We start from the raw sequence: 18,941 nt of genomic DNA, 5'->3' as shown, positions 1-18,941 counted from the left end.
TCTGATACTGTTGCTAGGTTTTGGGGCTGTGCTAATTCTTTGCTTTTATCCCATTTTCCACTCCCTGGTGTTTACCTCTGCTGTTTGTGTGAGTATATTTGTATGATTGGTATTTTTTGTTATCCCTCTTTGTATTTCCTTGTTAGTCTGGTTGGTGTATTACGGTACACTACTATTCCCTTCTTCCCTGGATAGGGGAAGGGTACAGACTGAGGGCAGATTCAGGAGCAAAAGCAAGTTACGTGGCCACGGCATCTTCACCATGAGAAGTAATATAAGGAACAGGGTGAGCTGGTGTGCCCCTAGGGTTAGGGACAAGGAGGAGCCCCTGGACCTGGGACCCCCAACAACTGAATCGTGACAGAAAGAGAGTAATAAATGACAGAACTATAGAAACTATGAGCAGCAAATAGTTTAATTTAATGCCCAATTTTCATTTCATTCTTAGTACCCGTCTTTGACTTAAGGTAGCTAAAGTGACAATGAATGGAAAATGGGTATGGAAAAGAAAGTCACTAAGGGGGCAGTGAATGAGACATGGAGACATTGAATGCAATGCCTACTGACCATACATTTAGCGCTAAAAATGTGTCGTTCTGTTCAGTGTTCCCTTCATGGCCATTGGTCAGTCATTGCCTCTTTAAGGCCCCGTCACACATAGCGACTCACCAGTGATCCCGACAACGATATCAACGTGTCAGGATCGCTGGTGAGTCGCTACATGATCGCTGGTGAGCTGTCAAACAGACAGCGATCAGCGTCGTGCATCCCTTGGATACCCGATGTGTACGTTAGTTGCCAGCTGATCGCTGGTCTCCCGCCTGTCACACGCAGCGATGCGTGCTGGACAGTGAGAGAACAGCGACCAAAGATAAGTCCAGGGCTTTCCTACAGCGATCAGCGATACCGGCAGGGGGTCCAGTCGCTGATCGCTGTCACGCACAGCGATCTCGCTGGTGAGATCGCTGTTGTGTCACAAAACTTGTTACTCGGCAGCGTTAAGGTTGCTAAAGTGACAATGAATGGAAAATGGGTATGGAAAAGAAAGTCACTAAGGGGGCAGTGAATGAGACATGGAGACATTGAATGCAATGCCTAGCGAGATCGCTATGTGTGACGGGGCCCTTACTGTCGTTCTGTGAATGCATGTATCAAATGGACCCTGAACACAAGGGCAATAAAGGGACAAGGATGGCATTCAATTCTTGAAGCTTCAAAAACTGAAAATAAATGATAGAAAGATTTGTAGGTCGGCCATAGCCACCATTTTTTGTACAGGTTTCACAAGGTAGAGGACATATTGGGAGCTTTTTTTTCCCTTCTCCATGACAGCACCGCAGACATGAGAGATGGTATCCACCCCCAAGAAACAGGAAACCTGTAGCAGAGACATAAGGGGGCGGCACCTCTCTCCTCAGTTTGCTTTCCTGCTGGCGGATGCCTGGGGCAGAGTCCATACCTCAGGAGGGATCCCCCTCTGATGTCAGCCAGCCAGGAAGCCGAGGTCCGCGGGGAGAGGAAGGCAGCGGGGCGCGGTGGCGTGCGCCTGTCAGCCCGGCTCGGTGGGCGCTGCAGCGGCCTCCTCGCGAGACTCCCCGGCGGCCGCTCCTGTGGGAGGCTGGGCCGGGGGAGGCGTGGCCACCACGACACTGGGGTCGCACCGGAAGTGATGTCACTCGCCGGGGGAGCGGTGTACTGGGCAGTTCCGGGAGGGAGCGGTCCCAGAGGCGCGCACAGCTCCTCCATAAAAGAGAAATAAGGTAGGGTGCCACTGGTCCCTGAGAGGCTGCATATAGGCTCCGGAGTAGCAGAGCCAGACAAGCAGCCAGGCGGCTAAAGGATGGATCCTGAAGGCGAGATGCGCGCACAGGAGGAAGAGCCACAGGCAACCGGGGTACCCAGAGGGCCGGGTGAGTGCCTTTGTAAGCAACACATAATATTAACGACTGCCCTATGTCATGTCTCTCTTAGGGAAAGGCCACATCAAAGCAAAAGAATAAGGAGTGTGCATTATGCAAAAAGGCACTAGCTAAAACTTATGAGAAGCGACTCTGTTGCTCATGCATTAAAAAAACAGTGGCTGAAGAGTCACCGTCTCCGCTCCAGAGCATTAAAACTATGATCCGAGATCAAGTAAAGTCGACAGTCAAAGATGAATTGAAGGAGCAGACTACGCTTAGCTCCGACGTAACACCTGCTTCACCCCCACCCCCACCTGCTCCTCTTCCTCCCACAGAAATAACTACCAACATAGAGTCTGAGGAAGAACAAGGAGAGTTAGGGGCCTCGGACTCAGACCTAGACTCCTCGGACGAGGAAAAGGGTCGTCCATATTTCCTATCCGAGGACATTGGGAAGTTACTAAAACTTGTAAGGTCCACAATGGGACTTGAAACACTTAAAGAACCAAAATCAATTCAAGATGCTATGTTTAGTAATCTTGAGGGGAAAAAACAAAGGGTTTTTCCCTTTCATGATAACCTGTTAAATTTAATTAAGAGGGAATGGAAAAAACCCAACAAAAAAAGTCCATACCGCAGGCGCTCAACCGTAAATACCCGTTTGATGAGGAGGTATGCGATAAATGGGGAAAAAGCTCCCAGGCTAGATGCCGCCATTGCTAGTACCTCCAGGGGGATAGCATTGCCATTTGAGGACATGGGCGCCCTAAAAGATCCACTTGACAAGAAAGCGGATGCTTTTCTAAAATCTGCTTGGGAGGCATCGGCTTGGTCGTTTAAACCCGGGGTAGCCGCCACTTGTACAGCGCGTGCTATGGTCAAGTGGTTGGACGAATTAAGTGACCAAATTAAAAATAAATGCCCAAGAGAGACACTGCTGGAGGCAATACCTTCCCTACCTAAGGCAGCGGGATTCCTGGCTGACGCCGCAGTAGATTCCGTCCGAGGTGCCGCCCGTGCATGTGCCCTTTCGAACTCAGGCCGCAGGGCTCTTTGGTTAAAAAACTGGTCGGCAGACTTCCAGTCAAAGGTCAAACTCTGCGCCGTCTCCTGTGAGGGTCAATACCTGTTTGGGAAAGCATTGGACGAAATTTTAGAAAAAGCGTCAGATAAGAAAAACCGGTTTCCAACCCCCTTCCTTAGGCGTCGGTGGACTGAAGCTCGCTCGTCCTTTCGTGGAGCAGGGAATAGAGGGAGCCGGGGGCGGCCAGACGATAGAGCCATGCGGGGCAGACCCTGGAAGGAAAGGAAAGAGAGAGGATTCCTCTTTAGCAAAACCACCCTGAGACCCGATACTAAGCAATGACGCCAGGGCGGTTGGGGGAAGGCTTCGGTTCTTTGTCCATCAATGGGTAGCATTGCCCGCCTCAAAGTGGGTAACCGACCTGTTAGCCGGGGGCCTACGACTAAGTTTTCTAAGCCTTCCACCTCAACGAGTAAAAGTAACCCAGGTAGCCAAAAAGAACCAGGCCACACTGGAAAAGGAGATTCAACTCCTCATACAAAAATAGGTACTAATAAAGGTACCGTATCATCAGGTAGGGAAGGGGTTTTACAGCACTCTGTTCCTCACGCCAAAACCAGATGGGTCACTAAGAACAATATTCAATCTCAAAGCCCTGAACCAATACATCAGAACAGAAAAATTCAAAATGGAGACCTTGGGATCAGCAGTGGAGCTACTCGACCCAGGCTGCTACATGGCAGTAATAGATCTTACCAACGCCTGTTACCATGTGCCAATATGGGAATGGTAGTAGAGATTGCCCAAGTCCCCACTCATCTCCAGTACCAATGCCTACCCTTCGGGGTATCAGTAGCCCCTCGTATATTTACAAAAATCATCGGGGAGGTAGCATCCTTTATAAGAAGGGAAAATATCCTGTTGGTACCCTATTTAGACGATTTCCTCGTCATAGCAAACAGCAAGCAAAGTTGCGAAAATGTGGTTACGGAGGTTTTGGAAATATTAACCAGGTTAGGCTGGATGATCAATCTAAAAAAATCCAGATCAACTCCAGTTCAGTCACAAGAGTTCCTTGGAATTCAATTGGACTCATTAAAACAGCAGTGCATTCTTCCAGAAAGGAAAGTTGGGGCTATCCAACAAAAAATACAACAGATACAATCCGGTCGAGCCATATCAATAAGAGAGGCAATGTCGCTCCTGGGCACTTTGACAGCAACAATCCCAGTGGTCCGGTGGGCACAAGCCCACACGAGAGAACTTCAGTGGCAGATCCTATCCGAGCAGGGGAGGGGTCCTTACAATTTAAATCGGGAGATCATTCTCTCTCCTCAGGTGCAGGATTCCCTAAAATGGTGGCTGAGCACCGAAAACTTAAACAGATCAGTGCCCTGGACTACTCAAAACTCGGTGGTACTAACCACGGATGCAAGTCCGAGTGGTTGGGGGGCACACATAGAGAAACGAACCCTACAGGGCCAGTGGGAACCCGTAATGAGGGATGCATCCTCAAATCTGAAAGAACTGGCGGCTGTAAGGCGAGCCCTTCTCCTAGTAAAACAAGAAGTGCAAGGGAGGCATGTCACAATATTATCTGACAACAACACGGTCATAGCATACATAAACAGACAAGGGGGTACAAGGTCGGCAACCCTTATGGCAGAGGCCAGGGAATTATTCGCATGGGCGGAAAACAATCTTCTGTCCTTATCGGGTACACATTTAAAGGGGGCAGACCATTATCTGGCCGATTATTTAAGCCGTCATGTACTACACCAGGGAGAATGGTCCCTAAATCAAAAAATATTGGGAAATCTGCGCTGCCTGGGGCACACTGGAGGTAGACCTGTTTGCTACAAGACAAAATTGGAAAGTGGACAGGTTCTACTCCCTAAATCCAAGAGAACGACCAGAGGGGGTGGATTCGCTACTACACCGCTGGAAATTTCATCTGGCCTATGCGTTCCCCCCGTTTCCATTGATTCCAGTAGTCTTAAAAGAGATCCGACAAGACAAAGCTCGAGTAATCCTGGTTGCGCCCTTCTGGCCGAAGAGGGCATGGTTCACATGGCTCAGACGCATGTCTATCTCGGACCCATGGATCCTCCCGGATACCCCGAATCTGCTGTACCAGGGCCCAGTAGAACATCCCCGAGTTCACAGGCTGCACCTCACTGCATGAAACTTGAGAGGAGACTCCTTCTAGCAAAGGGTTTCTCAGTTCCGTTAGTAACCACCCTGCTCGCTAGCAGGAAGGAGGTAACTTCACGTAAATACCAGAAAATTTGGGGAAAATTCTTAAAGTTCACGGGCCGACAATGGACTAGGACAGGCCAAAAAGTAACAGTAAAAGAGATCCTAGAGTTCCTCCAGAAAGGACTAGAAAAAGGACTGACCACAAGCACCTTAAAGGTGCAGGTATCTGCCCTGGGGGCGTTGTTTGATGAAAAATTGGCTGACCACCCATGGATCTATAGATTCATTCGGGCCTCCTTTACATCCAGGCCTACAAAATTGCCGACAAAGGTAGCTCCCTGGAATCTAAATTTAGTGTTAAGGGCACTGACATCGTCTCCATTTGAGCCTATTGCTTCCATCTCCATAAAGGCGCTAACGCTAAAAACAGTACTCTTGGTGGCCCTGACTTCAGCTCGTCGTGTCTGCGAGCTGCAGGCAATATCCGTAAATCCACCATATACCACCTTTTTGGAAGATAGAGTGATCATAAAAACTGATCCGGCCTTCCTGCCGAAGGTTAATTCCAAATTCCACAGGGAGCAGGAGATAATTTGGCCCTCGTTTTCTCCAAACCCCAAATCCCAGGGAGAGAACCTTCCATTGCCTAGATGTCAGACGTTGCCTGCTTCAATATATAGAAGCCTCAAAATCATGGCGATAGTCATCAGCCCTTTTTGTCTCCTTTCAGGGGACAAACGGGTAAGAAAGCTTCAAAGTCAACGATTGCACGATGGCTATGTATGGGTATTGCACTGGCTTATTTTTCTTCAGGTCAGGCTCACTCTACGAGTGCTATAGCCACGTCCTGGGCTGAAAGGGCAAATGCTTCGGTTGAGCAGATTTGTAAGGCAGCAGTATGGTCCTCGCCATCCACTTTCTTCCGACACTATAGACTAGACCTAGGGCCCTCAAATCTGGCCTTTGGGAGAAAAGTGTTGTCTGCTGTTGTCCCACCCTAGGAGTCTATTCTATCTTTCCTCTCATGTCTGCGGTGCTGTCATGGGGAAGGGAAAAAATGATAATTACCGTATTTTTCGGACTATAAGACGCACCGGACCATAAGACGCACCCCAATTTTCAGTAGGAAAATAGGGAAAAAAAAAAATGTGTCAAATGGGAGTCCGTCTTACAGTACGAATTCAGCTTACCTGGGAAGGGATCCGGCACAGGTGGAGAAGTAGTCACAGGGGTCATTCAGTGGTCCAGGCTCGTGCGGTGGCGGCTCTGTGCTAGGGCAGGTTGGTTGTGCTGGGGCAGCTGTGCTGGGGCAGGGGCAGCTGTGCTGAGGCAGGGGCAGCTGTGCTGGGGCTGGGGTAGGTGGGCTCTGTCCCATGTCCTTTCGCCCTCGGAGCAAGATGAACTTTTTTGCCAGTATGGGCAACCAAATAAATTTACCCGATCTGAAGCCCAATCCTTCACTGCTCCACCCACCATTGTGGTCTCCAATAGACTGTTTGCTCAACTAGAGGCTGGCATACCTAAAGTTGAACCTCCCTCGGATCCGCCAAGATATGATGGGGACCCCAAGCAGTGTCGTCCCTTTATGGAGCAGTGCCTACGCTATTTTCAATGGCATGCTCCCTACTTCGCCAGCGATCGGGTAAAGGTAGGATTACTAATGTCCTATCTAACAGGAGATGCGTTGCAGTGGCTCAACCCCCTTTGGGAAGCAGGGGATCCCATCGCCTCGAGCTTACCGGCCTTCCTGGTGGCCTTCTGCAAAGCCTTTGACAAGCCTAGTACAGTGTCTCCTGAAAAGTCTTCCCCTCCTAGCTTCCAGGAACAGATCGGACGAAAGAGACCTGTGGCCAATTCATCTTCTCCGTCTGTGACCGTCCATGACCCATCTGTTCCTCAGCCTGCCAAAGCAGCCCCCCATGCAAGATCCAAGAGGTCTAAGAAAAAGGGGCTGGCTAGGTTGTCGCCAGAGGCCAGTCCTGAGAAGGAACATCCTGATGGTCTCAGCCCTGTGAAGCCAAAGCTCCAGAACCTTGGGCCAGTAGGAGAGACTGCCCTTGGTGAGAGTACCTCCTCGCTACTAAAGTCTGTGACTGTTCCGGTGCCTTGTGGGAGTTTCGGCCGTGCAGATGTATGCAAGCTACAAGCCAGACGAAGTCTGTGCATGGTTCCTGCTCTACCGCTCCAGAATCCATGTAGGGGGTTTGGTGATGGCCGAGCCCTACTTGTGAACAGTCCAGCATTGAGGGGTCAACTACAGCTCCTAATCGGAGCATTATACACAGAGACATTTGTCTTCCACCTGCTGACCAACTTGCCCACCGGTCGTTTTGAGCCGGGCACTCTATTGCCCCTTCCGGTCCAAAGACCCAGCATGGTGCTATATTTGGATCTGCCTAGCCAACAGAGGTGTCTAGTTCCATTACTGCAAGGTCAGTCTTCTGTATCGTCTCCTTCTCCACCTGATCTGCCGGCTATCAGGCCATGGTGTACTGACGTCACTGAAGAAAAGAAAACAGTGGCGCCCTCTCCGTACACCTCCGGTGACCATACCAGTGACCAGTCCTCAGGAACATCCCTGACACTTGATAGTCTTCCCCAGGATAATGGGCTGAAGATTGATCCTGAGTGGATGCCCTCGGCTCCTCTATGGCCAGTGGGTGAAGGTCCCAGGATTAAGCAGTACTCGTTCGCCAACTTGAAAGAAGTGGCCCAGTCTGTTCCGGGTAACAGGCGGAGGTGGCTCCCCGTATGTATGCCTCCAACTTCCATGTGGCAGGTGGATGAAGAGGTGAGAACAGTGGCCTATGCATCTTTGTTTTTTACCCGTCTGGAGGAGGAGGTCCAATTTTCTTGGGATATCGGGCTGAAGTTGGACTCGGTAAAGGTCTCTTCGGTTTCCAGCTGGCCGGCTGATGTAGGGGTCAAGTCTGAGGCTTCCAGGTCCCTGCTTTCTTCCACTCAGGAGGAAGAGATCCAAGTCCTTATACCCTCGGTGTTGGAAGCTGACTCCATCGGGCACCAAGAAGCTTGGCACTCTGGGATTCCTGATGGCACACATATTCCACCCTACGTGAAGGATGTCGTGTCAACCTGGACTGTGTGTGGTCCCATACTCCTTCTTCAGGTCATTCTGGCAGGCTTGAGGAAGAGGGGCCGTAAAGGGGGGGTACTGTAACAACCCTGCTGGCATCACTGCATAGCCTCCCATCCCCCGCGCACCAACTTACTTTCTCCTTCAAACCATGCTGTGAAATCTGTCTGTTGCCAGCCCTGAGCTCCATGTGCTATGCCTCTTGTTTTCCTGCTTGCTCTCCATGTTTCCTGACTGTTTGTTCAGGCGCCGCCCCCCTATACAATCTGGTTCTTATGCAGTCTGGGTGCACCTGGGTAATCTGTCCCTGACCAACCACCTGGAGCCCTTGACTATTTAGTTTCGCCACTCCCACTGAAACATTGCCTGAGCAATGTCTATACTCAGTTAGTATCTCGCTGCTGAGGAAGCCAGGCCCTGTTCTGTGTGTCTCCTTCTCTGGAGGATTACTCTAGTCTTGCTTCGTACCCTGTCTGCCTGCCAGGAGGCTGAATATCCTGGCCCTTGAGTCTTGTTCCCTGTACCTTGTCCGTACTCTGTCTGCCTGCCAGGAGGCAGAATATCCTGGTCCTTGTGTCTTTGTCCCTGTGCCTCTGTCTGAACTCAGTCTTACCTCTGTCTGTCAGTCTCCTTGTTTGTGGTTCCTTCCCTGCCGTGTCTTTCCTTGTGTCCTCTTTATCTGTGCATCTGCACGCTCGCAGCTCTGTCTGCACGGCTCCCTAGCCGCTCTGCCTGCTCCGCACTCCTGCGGCTCTGCCTGCTCCGCACTCCTGCGGCTCTGCCTGCTCTGCACTCCTGCGGCTCTGTCTACCTGCACCTCCTGTGTGAACAGGCCCAAACCTGTTCCTTCATACTCCATTCCTTCCTGCCTAGATCCATACCTGTACCTCCTGTGTGAACAGGTCCAGATCCTGTTCCAGCATACACCACTCCCTCCTGCTTACACCTGCTGTGTGAACAGGTCCCTACCTGATCCTTCTCCAAGCCGTGCCCGCCTGTCCTGTGTCTCCAAGCCGTGCCCGCCTGTCCTGTGTCTCCAAGCCGTGCCTGTCGTGTCCACCTGCTTGCCTGTCTATAGCCTCTGTCAAGGTGTCCTATTCCCGAGTGGGATCAGCAGCCACAGCCAGACACCACCCTGGAGTGGCACCCTGCAGCTACCTGCCGCACAAGCCTGACCTCACCATCAGAGGCTCCAGTGAAGACCAAGGAAGCTGCCGTAGTTACGCCCCTTCCAGGGTAGTCTGGTTTGTGGCACAGTGGGGCCACAACCCCCCGGCTCGCGCCATTCAGCCAAGGCGCGAGCGTGACACCTCCTAATTTCTGGGGCTCAAAAGTAATTTGACAAATTAACTTTACCATACATTAAATGTTCATTTTAACACTTAGTAGAAAATCCTTTGAAAGCAATGACAGCCTGAAGACTGGAAGTCATGGACCCAAACGCCAGGTTTCCTCTCTTGTGATGCTTTGCCCGCCTTAACTGCAGCTGATTTTAGTTTGATCAGTCGTTATCAAAATTCTCAATTCTGAGGTAAAATCTGTACTCGTTGAAGACCGACTACTATTGATTTATTAAATCATTTAATTTTAATTTTTTAAGTTTTACATGCTCAATGGGGTTGCGATCCGGTGACTGACTCAGCCTTTGCAGAATATTCCACTTCTTTGTCTTAACTCTTGGGATTCTTTCTCAGTATGTCTTGGGTCATCCCTACCTCCCTATTCTGCTACTCTCTACCCCAACATAACAGACTCTCGCCAACCATGGAAACCTTCCAACGGAATCTGAAGACCTGCCTCCTCCGGCAGTCATCCAACTTCCAGTAACCCTCGTTCCACCATGCTACTGCACGACCAGCTCTACCCTCACCTTCTGTGTCTTCCCCATACCTTGTAGACTGTGAGCCCTCATGGGCAGGGTCCTCTCTCCTCCAATAGCAGTCGGTGACTTGTTTTGTTCAAGATTATTGTAATTGTTTTTTATTTTGTATAACCATTTTCACATGTAAAGCGCCATGGAATAAATGGTGCTATAATAATAATAATTGTCCATCTATACTGTGAAGCTCTGTCCAGTCAACCTTGCTGCATTTGGTTGAATCTGAGCAGAAAGTTTGACCCTGTACACTTGAGAATGACTTCTGTTTTCAGTCACATCATCAATAAACATTAACGACTGAGTTCCATTGGAAGCCACCAATTCCCATGCCATTACTGCCTCTGCCATATTTTGCAGAGGATGTGGTGTGCTTTGGATTATGAGCCATTCAAGCCTTCTCCAGACTTTTTCCTCTGTCCAAAGAATGATTTTCTGGAACTGGTTAGTTTTTTGTTTTTTTTGTCAAAGACTAATCTGGTCTTTCTATTTTGAAGACTGATTAATGGTTTGCACCTTTTGTGGTGAACCCTCTGTATTTGCTCTTATGAAGTTGTCTGTTTATGGTAGACTTGGATACTGAAACACTGACTTCCTGGAGAGTGTTCTTCCCTTGGGTGGATGTTGTGACTGGGTTTTTCTTCACCGTGGAAAGGATTCTGTGATCACCCCCCACTGTTGCCTTCCATAGACCGCCAGGCCTTTTTGAGTTCCCAAGCTCAATCTGTGTGCTCGTTTTTATTTTTTTCTTGCAGAATCTACCAATATGTTGATTTGGCGACTCTTTAACATTTCTGCTATCTCTGTGGATTTCTTCCCCTTTTTTCAGCCTAATGATGTTTTTTTTTTCTTCTATTGAGAGCTCCTTTGGCCGCATGTTGTTGGTTTACAGCAATAGTTTTCAATTGCTGTAAATACTTAGGTCCCAAAAAAACGAGAGGTTTTTAAGGAGTGATACCTTTATTGGCTAACCAGAGAATGAAACTGCAACACCTACTGTAGAATCGGCTCCAGACCTTTTACCTGCTTAACTGATGATATATTTATGAGAGAATAGCCCATACAGTCCATTAAAGAGCTTTTGAGAGAACTAGCTGATTACTTTTGGTTTCTTTTAAAAAGAGGGCGCTACATATTAAAGAGCTGTAATTCCTAAACCCTTACTTCAATTAGGATGTGATTACCCTCAAATTAAATGTCTTTTGCTAAAGAGCTAAAATGCCAGAAGTTGGGTCACAGTGCAAATATTTCTGTGCTATTGTCATTGTTGGTGACTATGAAGTGCTCCTGTGATGGTTTCACTGCAGTCTGTGAGAATGAAGGGAGACTTTTTCATCCTGCCCTGTTTCTTCATTGTTGTCTTGTGCCTAGCAGATAAGCGTAATATGGCGGCATCATTGAGACTGCAGGGCTCTTGAGTAAGGCCCCCCCCCCCATCACTTTGTACCTCCATCTATGTTAGAGTTTGCACTTTAGGGTTCAAGATCCCCATTCATTAACTAGTAAAGTACATTATGCCTCGTTATACCGAGATGTGTCCATTGGGAGTCTTCATGAGGGAGGTTTCATTCTTTAACTCCATGGCCTGGTAAGAGACCTAATGTATATTACTGCTCGTTTAATATTAGTGGATTTCCAATATGGATGTGGCCTGTGAATTCTCTGCTAAAGACCGTTTTTGTTCTTCTAGGTATTGGCAGGGGTACGTCAGGGCTGTGGAGTCAGTGAGCCAAATCACCAACTTCGACTCTAACTCCGACTCCTCAATTTCCCTGGCTTCCAACTCCAACTCCATCCAACCCCACAGCACTGGTCACTACTGAGCATGTCCATAAAGTGCAGCACAGATTCATCTCATCTATGACTCCACAGCACTGGTCACTACTGAGCATGTCCATAAAGTGCAGCACAGATTCATCTCATCTATGACCCCACAGCACTGGTCACTACTGAGCATGTCCATAAAGTGCAGCACAGATTCATCTCATCTATGACCCCACAGTACTGGTCACTACTGAGCATGTACATAAAGTGCAGCACAGATTCATCTCATCTACATCTCCACAGCACTGGTCACTACTGAGCATGTGCATAAAGCGCAGCACAGATTCATCTCATCTATGACTCCACAGCACTGGTCACTACTGAGCATGTACATAAAGTGCAGCACAGATTCATCTCATCTATGACCCCACAGCACTGGTCACTACTGAGCATGTATATAAAGTGCAGCACAGATTCATCTCATCTATGACTCCACAGCACTGGTCACTACTGAGCATGTACATAAAATGCAGCACACATTCATCTCATCTATGACCCCACAGCACTGGTCACTACTGAGCATGTACATAAAATGCAGCACAGATTCATCTCATCTATGACCCCACAGCACTGGTCACTACTGAGCATGTATATAAAGTGCAGCACAGATTCATCTCATCTATGACTCCACAGCACTGGTCACTACTGAGCATGTACATAAAATGCAGCACACATTCATCTCATCTATGACCCCACAGCACTGGTCACTACTGAGCATGTACATAAAGTGCAGCACAGATTCATCTCATCTATGACCCCACAGTACTGGTCACTACTGAGCATGTACATAAAGTGCAGCACAGATTCATCTCATCTACATCTCCACAGCACTGGTCACTACTGAGCATGTACATAAAGTGCAGCACTGATTCATCTCATCTATGACCCCACAGCACTGGTCACTACTGAGCATGTACATAAAGTGCAGCACTGATTCATCTCATCTATGACTCCACAGCACTGGACACTACTGAGCATGTGCATAAAGTGCAGCACAGATTAATCTCAGCTATGACTCCACAGCACTGGTCACTACTGAGCATATACATAAAGTGCAGCACAGATTCATCTCATCTATGACCCCACAGCACTGGTCACTACTGAGCATGTACATAAAGTGCAGTACAGATTCATCTCATCTATGACCCCACAGCACTGGTCACTACTGAGCATGTGCATAAAGTGCAGCACAGATTCATCTCATCTACGACCCCACAGCACTGGTCACTACTGAGCATGTGCATAAAGTGCAGCACAGATTCATCTCATCTATGATTCCCCAGCACTGGTCACTACTGAGCATGTGCATAAAGTGCAGCACAGATTCATCTCATCTATGACCCCACAGCACTGGTCACTACTGAGCATGTGCATAAAGTGCAGCACAGATTCATCTCATCTACGACCCCACAGCACTGGTCACTACTGAGCATATACATAAAGTGCAGCACAGATTCATCTCATCTATAACTCCACAGCACTGGTCACTACTGAGCATGTGCATAAAGTGCGGCACAGATTCATCTCATCTATGACCCCACAGCACTGGTCACTACTGAGCATGTACATAAAGTGCAGCACAGATTCATCTCATCTATGACGCCACAGCACTGGTCACTACTGAGCATGTACATAAAGGGCAGCACAGATTCATCTCATCTATGACCCCACAGCACTGATCACTACTGAGCATGTACATAAAGGGCAGCACAGATTCATCTCATCTATGACCCCACAGCACTGATCACTACTGAGCATGTACATAAATTGCAGCACAGATTCATCTCATCTATGACTCCACAGCACTGGTCACTACTGAGCATGTACATAAAGTGCAGCACAGATTCATCTCATCTATGACCCCACAGTACTGGTCACTACTGAGTATGTACATTCCAGGATGCTGTATATATGAGGAGTGGAGAAGTGGAGTTGCCAATTGTGAGAAGACGAATGTGCTGTAAAGACAAGTGTGTCCTGTTTATACCAGAGACTGATATTATAAAGTAGCATTTTAATTCCTCTTCATTATATAAAGAGGAACACGGACATGCACTATATGGGCAATAATAATGGGGCATCTGTACATTACTAGGAGCTGTTACATTGTATATTGAATGTCTACATACACCACAGCGCTTACATACTGCTGTATTCTGTGTATTATGCCGTCACAGCAGCTTGCATCTGTTCACACTTGTTTTATTCTCTTCAGCAGTGCTGGTCATTTTTTTTTTGGAGCACAGGAGATGTTATGCCATCCCATTTTAACTCCATAGACATTAATATGTTGGTCGTTCCTTTGCAGAAATAACTGTTTCCTTTCTTCTGGGAAGGTTTTCTGGAAAACTTTGTAGTGTCCACGGGAATTTCTGTCCATTCATCCAGAAGATCATTTGTGAAGTCAGACACTGATGTTGGATGAGAGGGCCCGGCTCTCCGTTTCTGTTCTGTTCTTGTTCTTCCTAAAAGTGTTGGATGGGATTGACGTTTGGATTGGATTTTGTGATTATGGTTTTGATGTTCAACACCAAACTCTCCAACCATACCTTTATGGACCTTGTTTTGTGCACCAAGACACAATTGTGGTGAACTTTAAAATAATTTTCCCCATTATGGTCCTACAAAGTTGGAGCTCCAATTGTTCATAGGGTCTTGTATGCTGACGGATTAAAATTTTCCTTCATCGGAACTAAGGGGCCCTAGGCAGTCCCCTAAAAACTAACCCTGCTGCTTTAAAGGTTGTGCACGACCAGGCCAGCCCATTTTCAAGCTCAATATTTGCCTCCTTTAAAATAAATACACCTACACTCCCCTTCCATGCCGGCGCCGTAACAGCAGTGTCAGCACTCACGTTCCCGGGGCTCACTTGATGTTGTCCTGACGTGAGCCCTACGCCCAATCACCGCTGGGGTCACTGCCTCTTCCTTCGGACATACCACTCATCTCTTCTTGATTACGTACACGTCTGAAGGCGGGGACAGTGACCCCCCAGCGGTGATTGGGCGCAGGGCTCACATGTCAGGACAATATCACGTGAGCTCTGGGAACATGAGTGCTGACACTGTTGCTACGGTGCCGGCACGGGTGGGGAGTGTGGGTTTTTTTTTTTTTAAACAAGACAAACATTCACATTGTTAAGGGGTTGTCCTTCACCAAACTTTACATCCAGCACAGTGCAGTCCGGCAGGTAATGTTCTCCTGGCATTTGCCAAATCCAGGCTCCTCAATCAAACTCCAGATAGTGAAGTATGATTTGTGATCTGTATCTCTACCGAAAACTTCTCTATTTCTCCAGACTGAAGTTGCAGCTGCGTTATGCCACTGTATCTGACTCTTGGCATTGTGCTTTGAATCCCTTGAAGCTCCCGGCGGGGGGCACAGTTTTTGCTCTGCTGTTAATACCAGACGAGGTTTGGACTTTGCAGTTATGGAATCAGCAGAACATTGGTGACTTTTAGGCACAATGCACCTCAGCAGTCGGCGGCCACGCTCTGTAACTTTACGTGGTCTGTCACCTCGTGACTGAATTGCTGCGGTTCCTAAACGCTTTCACTTTTCTAAAATCTTACTCTTAATTGATAGTGGGATATTGGGGATGGAAGAAATTTCGTGAACTGACTTGTTTGGTGACATCCTATTACAGGACCAGGCTGGTGTCTATGAGCGCCTTAGAACGAGCCTTTCTATCACACGTGCTAGTAAGAACAGGAGGCACAGCAAGGGGCCGGATATTATACACCTGTGGCAATGGGAGCGAATGGTCATCCTGAATTCAGTGACTCAGACGGGTGTCCATATATAACATTGGCAGCATGAGATTTCAGAAATCTCATTCACTTTTTCTGGCATTGTAAAACATTTTGGGGTTTTTTCTGAAGGCAAAAACGCGTTGGAAGAATACCCTTGCTCTCAAGGGAAGGATTGAGGCTGACATCATTACTGCAGTTTTTAATGAAGTTTTCTGAGCCAAAAGAATTGGGTTCATCGTCATTGAAAAAGTGGAAGTCCCTTGAATTTTTTGTGTGTATTGTTCTTATTTTTTTTATTTGAGGAATATTGTGAAGGATGGTTTTGGTTATCTTTGTGCTTTTTTTTTTTTTTTATTAATTCCACACTTCTAGAGAAGTCTATGAAAAACTTAAGTGGAAAAAAAAAGCCACAAAAATTTTTTCCTAAATCTAGCCACAGTGGTTTTTGGCAAATAAAAATGGTTGATACAGTTGTGGCCAAAAGTATTGACACCCCTGCAATTCTGTCAGATAATACTCAGTTTCTTCCTGAAAATGATTGCAAACACAAATTCTTTGGTATTATTATCTTCATTTAATTTGTCTTAAATGAAAAAACACAAAAGAGAATGAAGCAAAACATTGATCATTTCACACAAAACTCCAAAAATGGGCCAGACTAAAGTATTGGCACCCTCAGCCTAATACTTGGTTGCACAACCTTTAGCCAAAATAACTGCGACCAACCGCTTCCGGTAACCATCAATGAGTTTCTTACAATGCTCTGCTGGAATTTTAGACCATTCTTCTTTGGCAAACTGCTCCAGGTCCCTGATATTTGAAGGGTGCCTTCTCCAAACTGCCATTTTTAGATCTCTCCACAGGTGTTCTATGGGATTCAGGTCTGGACTCATTGCTGGCCACCTTAGAAGTCTCCAGTGCTTTCTCTCAAACCATTTTCTAGTGCTTTTTGAAGTGTGTTTTGGGTCATTGTCCTGCTGGAAGACCCATGACCTCTGAAGGAGACCCAGCTTTCTCACACTGGGCCCTACATTATGCCGCAAAATTTGTTGGTAGTCTTCAGACTTCATAATGCCATGCACACGGTCAAGAAGTCCAGTGCCAGAGGCAGCAAAGCAACCCCAAAACATCTGGGAACCTCCGCCATGTTTGACTGTAGGGACCATGATCTTTTCTTTGCCTCTTTTTTTTTCTCCTGTAAACTCTATGTTGATGCCTTTGCCCAAAAAGCTCTACTTTTGTCTCCTCTGACCAGAGAACATTCTTCCAAAACGTTTTAGGCTTTTTCAGGTAAGTTTTGGCAAACTCCAGCCTGGCATTTTTATGTCTCGGGGTAAGAAGTGGGGTCTTCCTCGGTCTCCTACCATACAGTCCCTTTTCAGTCAGATGCAGACGGATAGTACGGGTTGACACTGTTGTACCCTCGGACTGCAGGGCAGCTTGAACTTGTTTGGATGTTAGTCGAGGTTCTTTATCCAACATCCGCACAATCTTGCGTTGAAATCTCTTGTCAATTTTTCTTTTCCGTCCACATCTAGGGAGGTTAGCCACAGTGCCATGGGCTTTAAACCTCTTGATGACACTGCGCACGGTAGACACAGGAACATTCAGGTCTTTGGAGATGGACTTGTAGCCTTGTGATTGCTCATGCTTCCTCACAATTTGGTTTCTCAAGTCCTCAGACAGTTCTTTGGTCTTCTTTCTTTTCTCCATGCTCAATGTGGTTCACACAAGGACACAGGACAGAGGTTGAGTCAACTTTAATCCATGTCAACTGGCTGCAAGTGTGATTTAGTTATTGCCAACACCTGTTAGGTGCAACAGGTAACTTACAGGTGCTGTTAGTTACACAAGTTAGAGAAGCATCACATGCCAATACTTTTGTCCACCCTCTTTTTTATGTTTGGTGTGGAATTATATCCAATTTGGCTTTAGGACAATTCTTTTTGTGTTTTTTTCATTTAAGACAAATTAAATGAAGATAATAATACCAAAGAATTTGTGTTTGCAATCATTTTCAGGAAGAAACTGAGTATTATCTGACAGAATTGCAGAGGTGTCAATACTTTTGGCCACAACTGTACAAGCCTTTCCTGTCCTTTACAGACTTGAGTCTTTGGTCATTGTTAATTTTGGGGGTAAATGCTAGATGAACTTTGTAGAATATCTTAAACTTTGATCATTTCTCTCTGTGCTGTATAAATATAAAAATGTACTATTCTAGTGCTATCCACTATCAATAAAAACTTTCCATGATGTTTCTGTGCCTTTTACTGCTTTAGGACTGGAAAATTCCAACACAAAGTCCAACATTATAAAATTATGTCTTCTCTTGTTTTGCATCATATAAACTGTTCTTTCTGCTGCAGGTTTACAAGATGATGTGGATCTGAAGGTTCTTCTGAATGGAAGTCCCCTGTCAAAGGTTAAGTCAACTTCATGGAAAAGGTCACGGTTTTACAAGCTACAGGAGGACTGCAAGACCGTGTGGCATGAATCAAAAAAGATCTTGAAGTCCCCCGATTCACATATGTGTGAGTAAATGACAGGAACACCTTTATTTGTAATAGATTTCTGCTCTCTTTATGAAGTTAAAGGGATTTTCCAAAAACAAAATACATTTTAATCAATAGATCTTGGAATAATAATAATTTCCACAATTGGATGTGTTAAAAAAAAGTTCCTGTGCTGAGATAATCTTATAAATGTGCCCCTGCTGTGTACTGTGTAATGGCCGTGTCTGACCAAACAGGAACATTGGCAGGGGAGGAAGCAACAGAGTACACAGGCATTACAGCAGGTGAACACATCTGATTCTTTTTAGGAGTTAAAACATTTCCATGCCTGCTTATGCAATGTTTTGCCTCACAGAAAGAATCAGCTGTGATCCCGTGCTGTCCTGTCTGTATATTCTTTTGCTTCTTCCCCAATCCACGAGTTGTGCTATGATCAGACCATGTTCCTGTACGGTCAGACACGGCCATTACACAGTACACAGCAGGGACACATTTATAACATTATCTCATCACAGGAACATTTTATTTTAACCCATCCAATTATGCAACTTATTTTTATTCAAAGATATGTTGATTAAAATGTACTTTGAAAACCCCTTTTAAGTAAAGCCATGGACAAATACCATGCTGTCAGCAATTGCTAGCAACTTTTTTATTATGGAGGAGACTAGACAGTCTTAAAATTCCCCAGATTTGTCATAGTGCTTCTGGTGGTTTGATAAGTTTGGCACATTTTAAGACTGTCTGTTCTAATT

General features: G+C 46.7%; 1 protein-coding gene across 2 annotated transcripts in view; it reads left to right on the top strand.

The window, feature by feature from the left end:
• PLCD1 (phospholipase C delta 1) overlaps window positions 1–18,941 on the top strand; it is a 151,830-nt gene that overhangs the window by 77,956 nt on the left and 54,933 nt on the right. For both annotated transcript variants that reach the window (XM_073581479.1, XM_073581478.1), the window contains exon 2: window positions 18,040–18,204. In XM_073581479.1, the coding sequence (XP_073437580.1) occupies window positions 18,040–18,204 (165 nt within the window). The remainder of the gene's footprint in view (window positions 1–18,039; window positions 18,205–18,941) is intronic.

The sequence above is a fragment of the Dendrobates tinctorius genome, unplaced genomic scaffold (assembly GCF_039654945.1).
Source record: "Dendrobates tinctorius isolate UK_male_01 unplaced genomic scaffold, ASM3965494v1 ptg000070l, whole genome shotgun sequence".
NCBI lineage: Eukaryota > Metazoa > Chordata > Amphibia > Anura > Dendrobatidae > Dendrobates > Dendrobates tinctorius.
The sequence above is the reverse complement of the archived record's forward strand: the minus strand, read 5'-3'. Positions and strand labels throughout refer to the sequence as shown.